Source organism: Mesoplodon mirus (assembly GCF_964341445.2).
Source record: "Mesoplodon mirus genome assembly, chromosome: 13".
In the NCBI taxonomy this organism is placed as follows: domain Eukaryota; kingdom Metazoa; phylum Chordata; class Mammalia; order Artiodactyla; family Ziphiidae; genus Mesoplodon; species Mesoplodon mirus.
Window position 1 is genome coordinate 38,559,912 of NC_138989.1, and position 7,505 is coordinate 38,567,416.

The following is a 7,505-nucleotide window of genomic DNA, read 5'->3' on the forward strand; positions in this document are numbered from 1 at the left end:
GCTCTTTAAACTATAAAAAATGTTCTACTTTGCTCAGGGAACAGAAAGTCTAGGAAGGAAGATAAAACATTTCTAAAGACCCATTTTGTTCAAGGCATGAAACCAAACACTTCACACATTCTAATTCGTTTAAACTCTGTAGTGAGAAGCTACATTGGGGAAGTTAAAAATTAGTTGCCCAGGGTCACTCAGTAAGTGGCAGTTCCAACATTTGAACCCAGACCTGGCTCTAAAGCCCATGCACATTCCCCCATATTACACAGTCTTCCCCAAGCTCTGTTACCTACTGGATCCCATGAAAGGCTATCAGTGACTTAGATCTGTTTTGCAACCTAAGGACTCCACACAGCCTTGTGCCAAAGTTCCAGATCCATTTTTTTCATCAGTGGTCTTGGAAACTACCTAGCTGTCTGCGGTAGATTGTAAACGCATTTATTTAATAGCCCTTCCTCTCAAGAGGTGGACTCTAACGTCCTACCCTCTGACTCAAGGGTGCACACATGACCTGACTACAACATGGCAGAAGCAACACTGTGAGAGTTCTCAGCTTGGGCCTGAAGAAGCCTTGCAGCTGTCACTTTTGCACTCTCGGAACACTGTGCCGCCCAGTGAACTTGGGGTGAGTCTGATGGTGGATGAGAGACCACGTGGAGCTGAGATGAGTCATCCCTGCTGATGGCTCCCAAGCCCAGAGTTGTCCAGGCTGCTGACCACAAATGCACGAGTGATCCTGGCCAAGACCAGAAGAACCACCCGGCTGAGCTCAGCCCAAATTGCTGGCCTGCAGATTTTGAGAAGAAATGTTGTTTTTAGCCACTAAGTTTGGGGAGAGTTTGTTATACAACAAAAGCCAACCCTCTCCAACCTAGATTCAGAGATTCCCTGCAGTTAAAAACAAATGAGGATAGGTCCAAAGGCCACTGAAAATTTTACTGGTCATTGCTTACTCATGCATTCTGCTACCTTCAAGCCCAGTGTGATTCAGCGTTAGAGTTCCCTAAACCCAAATAAGCTGGGTCTTCAAGCAGCTGACAGTGATCTGGTCCAGCCTTACACTCTCATAGGCTCCTTATGGTAAGGATAATTTCCCACAACTCTTTGTATCTCCTCACAGTACCCAGCGTAGAGCCTTCCTTCTATCATACATCCTCAATAAAATTTCTGAATCAGTAGAAGAGATTTTAACCCTTAGGGAAGCTAGAACCTTCCTACAGCTTTGAAGCACAGTGCAACAGTAGCCATGGTAATAAAATTTGGCAACTTTTACAAGTAATGGAAAAAAGCCATGCATACTGGTAACTCTAGAGCTTATGAGATTCAGTCCTTGAGTTTCAACTACATTGTGTTTTGTTTGTTTTTGTTTTTTTATTTATTGAAGTATAATTGATTTACAATGTTGTGCTAATTTCGGCAAGTGACTCAGTTATACACATATATACATTCTTTTTTTTAAATATTCTTTTCCATTATGGTTTATCCCGGGAGATTGGATATAGTTCCCTGTGCTCTACAGTAGGACCTTGTTGTTTATCCATTCTGAATGTAATAGCTTGCATCTACCAACCCCAAACTCCCAGTCCATCCCTCTCCCTCCTCCCCTCCCCCATCAACTACATTGTTTTAAAAAGCACTTTCTAAGTCTTGGGAGACAGTTCAGGCAAAGTATAGAATCAGCAATTTAAATATGTACAAAAGGCTTTATAATCTGTATTTTCTGAGCATGACTAAGTTTTAGCAAAAAATTGGAATCAAGCCTCATATCTAACTGAATGGTGCTTAAACATTGTATCCAATGATATCCAATGATAAATTCCTGCTATTGCTTATAGTGCAAATTTAATTGGAACCATAATTCTGGAACACCATATCAAGGCTTTCAAGAGACTGTCACCTCATGAACAAAATAGACTTTATCTGTAAAAGATCAGAGTTAACTTGTTAAAATTGAATTAGCTGTTATGGCATTTTCTTCTTTATATCAAAATGTTTTTATTAATATAAAGTCAACACCAGTTTTTCACAAAACAAGTGTTTTGAGTTTAAGAAAAGGTACAACTTGACTTTAAATGCAACTCAGAGTGTTCCACTACAATAATTACCATGGGCTAAAAAAGACTGAGGCTCAAAAAAGCAGTACCTTTCACAATGAATCTGCTTTAAAATTTTAGAACTGAACCAGAAACTTAAAGTTGCTAAGTTGCTTGCAAAAATTAAATAGTATCTGGTGACTGAGTTGAATAATGATTATTTTAAAATGCTGTGCCATCATTAACTGTACCCTAGCCATGTGCACCTGCAAACTCAGGTGGACAGAAAAGGCACAGATCACCTTTGGAAAAATAAGGAAGACCTACAAGCTGATTCTGAATATTTTTTACACTTGGGATCTGAGCCGATGAGGCAAGATTAGTGGATCCAGGGCCCAAATGTGGAGTATGACATGAGGGACATTGTGCAGTCTCTCAGGGGTTTGTAATTGCTATTCTCCTAGCAATCCCTTCACTGTGGCCTACTGCTTCTTAGCCCTGGGTCCTATGTCAATTCCTAAGTGATTCTAATTTCATGCATTCATTCAACCAAAATCTGCTGAATGCCTAAGTGCTATTTCCTGTGCAATGATTCAGTTATGCATTTTCCTGAAAAAAGAGGGAAAGGAGGAAGCAGGGAAAAATAATAATTTAGGGGATTGCATAATCCACGCAAGAAATAAGTATTTCGGAAACAAACATGCAGACATATTTAAGCTTCATTTAGAATGAATTAAGTGAAAAACAGAAGAAATCTTTCACTGGTACCTGTATCCCAATTCTTCACTAAGGTGAATCATGTGAAGGATATATGATTCCTTGCTTGTTCCAGTGAGGCCAGGCAACAATAAGATAGTAGGTCTGGTGCTGGCATCCATATAACACTTACTGTTATCATCATCAAACCAGTCCAGTGAAATCTGTCCTCCATCTGCAGTTTTAATAAGTTCACTGAAAGAAATAACACAAAAGACATACATACACTTTTAGTGTTTCAAGTCATGTCTTAATATTAGTTCCTAATTCTCTCTCTCTTTCTCTCTCTGTATATATATATATGCCATTACTTGGTCCTCTCAAAATAACTTCTTTCCAGCATCCACTAACACACACGTCACTTTCTTTCATCACATGAATGTCATGAAATTAGTATCATAAAGTATTTCCAGCAAGATCAGTAAAAGATAGTATGTACAAATGGGCTTCAAACTACTTCAAATATTTATCTTAATCATTTCCTCATTACTCTGAAATACCCAGCATTTAACCCCTATTTGACTGAGGTCACCCAAATAATTCAACAGAGAATCTTGAATAAGTAAACTGCTGATCTGATCACCGCTCTAGCCGTTTGACTCAATAACGCAGTCTCCTCACAGAGCATATTACAAAATTTGCTTCTTAAACATTTCAAAGTACTTCTCACATAGTATCTACGAACTTGAAGAATTTTCCCAAACGAATAGTGCAAGTTCCAGGTAACAAAAGAAACTCCAGAAGGACTAGATGACTCAGTAAAATAAATAATAGGCACCATTTAAATCTCCTGGTTACTGATATAGTCTGGACCATATCTTTAACACCTCAAGGACATTATCCACAAGAACCCATTTGCTTATCAATATGAAGTCCTTTTACTTGGGTCCATCACAGAAAATCCACATTAATTGGCATCCTTCTCACCCCCACCGCCAGCTCAATGCATATCATCAAAGGATCTAGGTCCTCAGGGACAGAGGCATGACAAACTGGAAAAAGAGTAACCCCCAAACACTTCTCTCATCTTAGAAAATAAACCATTTACATCAGAGCACCTCCCCCCAACAGTGGTGAAAGGTAACACCTGAATATTTTCCTGCAGCTGCGTGTGTCTGTGGCAGACGTGCCTTCCACCTTCATTCCCCCTTGCTTTTCTATATACTTAACTAAACCGGAGGTTGTATTAACCGAAAACTGGGAGTATGCAAAACACTGTGATTTTGAAGAAATGACTGAAAATGGAACTTTACTTACTTTCTATACTTCACCGGAGGCTTGGAAGTGATGAAAGGTCTCAGCAGTGTCTGTCCTCGACTCTCCCAGCACCAGACCGTCGGGTAGTACGTTTCTGTCACCACAGGACAGTGGTCCTGAAGGAAGCGGCTGAAACTCTCACCCCCTGTCACTAACTGGGGCTTCTGTGGGGAAAGCCAGTATCAGTGAAGTGTCCAGAACAAAGTTTCTGCCAACTGTAAACCAGAAACAAGCGCAAACTCGTCCCTAGCGCGAGATCCGTCTGATTACATATCCTTCTGGAAGCCTGATGCAAATAATTCAAACACAACGAACTTAACAGTGGTTTATTAAACCCTTCTAGGGAATGGAGAGAGTTGACACACGGGAGTCATCCTCAGAAGTGCTAGAGCATCGCGGAGCTGCTTTACCAGGTTAGCGAATGGTGACAGGGCAGTGCCGCCCGCGCCGATGTCAGCAGGGTCCCGCGCGCTCAGAGGGCGTCCATCAGATGCCGGGGAAAGGGCCCCCCGGACGGCCCCAGACACTCGCCCCAGACAGCGGCACCTCCGGCTTCGCCTGCTGCTGTCACTCCCGGCAGAGCTGCCCGCGGCCCTGCGCCCGGCGCCCGCGCCATCCCCCGGCTCACCTTGGCAATGCTGCTCATGTAGTAGCAGGCGTAAGCGAAGCTGAAGCCCAGGATCAGGGATAAGCCCACTCTCGAACCGAAGAAACCGATCCGGACCTGATGCTCCAGGTAGAGCGAGAGCTCCCGGGAGAGCATCCGCAGGTCCATGGCTAGGCGCTGCATGGCCCGGGGACCGCGGCGCGCGGGTGCTGCGGCTGGAGGCCAGCTAGCGGGCAAGGAGCGAAAGCGGGCGCGGCGGCGCCGCCGCGGAGCCTTGACCAGAGCGTCTCCGGCCGGACTGAGCCGGGCTTCCGCCAACGGGCGCGGCCCAGTGGCCCCAGGAGGCGTAGCCCGGCACGCCGTACTCCGCCGGCTCCGCCCCGGCTTCCCCCGGTCCGCCCCCCACCGCCTGCCACTCAGGAACCTTCTGTGGCGCGTTTCCAAGCTTGGCCCCCGAGACGGCGGACGGCGTTCTCTCGGCCGGGTCGCAGTCAGCCTGAGTGAACCCCCAGGGTTGGGAGAGAGCGGGTGCCATTTCGGAGAAAGAAATGGGCCTGGCAGCACGCGTTCATGCCCCGGGGCGGGCACCTGCCCCAGTGTCCTTGAACGATTCCGCAAGGGTCTTGGTTAATCCTTCCGGTAAACTAGCAGGTTTAGGGTGCCCAGGAAGTGTACGCTGCAGTTGTAAGATTTGGGGAGTTAATGTCAAAGATATGTTAGGAGGATGCACTATGTAGTGAAAAAAAATCCTACATCCCCCAGGAAGTTGTGTTGCCCCCAAGACTATCAAAAGAGAAAAAATAGTCTATAAACATTCAGTAGTGAAGGCATTCATACTTGACTTTAAATCTCTCTGAATCCTTTAAGTAGCTAAGTATGCCTTAAAGAGAAGTGGTTCCCAAAAATAAATGAGGAGATCAAGAATAGGGACTGGGGATTCAACATTTTTAAAAGTCTATCTGTGGTTCATTAATGCTCTGAATTTATAGACATATGGAAATTCAATTACCTAATATACGGACAAGAAACCATTTATGAAGTAGGTCCTGCTCGGCTTATTTATGGCAACATGACTAAAGCCAGGAGATACAGACATCTAAAAGGATTAGCAGATTTGACAATCGGTTATTATGAGCTCCTCCCACCAAAAGTTACCAGGAGTAGCAAAGCTCAGATAGCAAAAGGAAAAAAGGCAAGGGCTGTATAGACTGTGACAAATTTCACAGGATATAAATTAGTGATAGGGAAATGGAATGGGCCAGAGTGAGCAATTTATTTTATTTGGCTATGATTTGGTCATTGCAACTTGATGGTTGACAGTACCCAGAATAATTGTTATCTTCACTGAGCCTGTTTTATCTTTTAATCTGTAGAGCAGTAATTTCTGATTTACAGAGTTGTTAAGATGACTAAATGAAATAATGTATGCATTAGGTTCCACCTGAATATAAGTAATTCTCTTTCACTCACTGGCTCTTGTACTTGAGCACACCCAGAAACTCAAACGCACATGGCAGTTGCCATACTTGACAATTTACATGCAGCGTTCTTTGCAATACCTGCACCTGCCTTCTACCCTGCCCACAATACATACAAGTACATTTCATTTTGCTTAAGTTTGAAGTGAAAAATATCATAAAATAAAATAAGATACTTCATAGGCATCACAGTGTGTAGAAAGCATGCTGACCTGGGAATAAACAACTCTGAATTCATCCACCAAACTCAGGCAAACCATTTACTCTTTTGGAGCCTCAATTCCTTGTCTATAAAATAAGATGGTTGAAATGGAAGAGGCCCAAGTTTCTTTCCTATAAGAAGAACATTCACCATCTTCCTTAAGACAAGAACTATTACTTCCAATTTAGATGAGGAAATGAGAGCTCAGACCCCAACACAATCCCCAGTGATCTCTTTCTCCTGGTGCTCATGCCTTTGTTTAATCCTTTCTCCTTGAGTGCAGGTACAACCTGTGACTTCTAGCCGATAAACTATGGTAAAAGTGATGCGATATCACCACTCCTGGGATTACACTATATTATATGACTCCAGCTTAGCAGACTGGAGCTAAAAGCTCTCCTGATCACCTTGAAGAAGCCAACAGCCATATGAACTGCCCATGGAGAGGGCCACATGGCAGAGAACTAGTGGTGGCCTCTAGGACTTATGGGTAGCCTCTAGCTGACAACCAGCAAAAATATGGGGCCCTCAGTCCTACAACGGTAAGGAATGAATTCTACCAACACCCTGAATGAGCTTGGAAACAGATCCTTCCCCAGTTAAGCCTCCATATGAAAACACAACCTGACCAACATCTTTTTTTTTTTTTTTGGCTGCGTCAGGTCTTTGTTTCGAGATCTCCTTGAGGCTTATTCTCTAGTTGTGGTGCGTGGGCTCCAGAGCGCATGGGCTCTGTAGCTGTGGCGCACGGGCTTAGTTGCCCCATGGCATGTGGGATCATCCTGGACCAGGGCTCGAACCTGTGTCCCCTGCACTGGCAGGTGGATTCTTAACCACTGCTCCACCAGGGAAGCCCAATGGCTCATTATTTATTGTAGGAATGTTTTAAACAAGTTAAAGATTTCAGCTGTTTCAATCAATGTTCAAAACTGAGAAACCCATTGAGAGATTTTTGGGTTTTTTCTTTATACTTCTCTTTTTAAAATTGTCACAATGAACATTTACTTTTTAAACATTAAAAAAGTTATATATATATATATACACATACAAAGCTAATTGTAAAGGAGTAAATCACATGAAAAGATATATAGCTAAAAGTAAGAAAGGCCAAAACATTCTAAGACAAGTTTTAAATAGGAACATACCTTCACAGATTTTGTATTATGTGCCCTGGTTCC

General features: G+C 43.3%; 1 protein-coding gene across 4 annotated transcripts in view; it reads right to left on the reverse strand.

Annotated features, from left to right (window-relative positions):
- Positions 1-4,932, reverse strand: part of ABHD3 (abhydrolase domain containing 3, phospholipase) — a 38,391-nt gene extending 33,459 nt beyond the window's left edge. For 3 of the 4 annotated variants that reach the window (XM_082641014.1, XM_082641013.1, XM_082641011.1), the window contains exons 1-3: positions 4,669-4,932; positions 4,041-4,204; positions 2,796-2,978 (exon numbers count right to left, since the gene is read on the reverse strand). In XM_082641014.1, the coding sequence (XP_082497140.1) occupies positions 2,796-2,978; positions 4,041-4,204; positions 4,669-4,830 (509 nt within the window). In that variant the 5' untranslated portion in view covers positions 4,831-4,932. The remainder of the gene's footprint in view (positions 1-2,795; positions 2,979-4,040; positions 4,205-4,668) is intronic. The other variant, XM_082641012.1, reaches the window with a different exon arrangement.
- Positions 4,933-7,505: the final 2,573 nt, after the last annotated feature.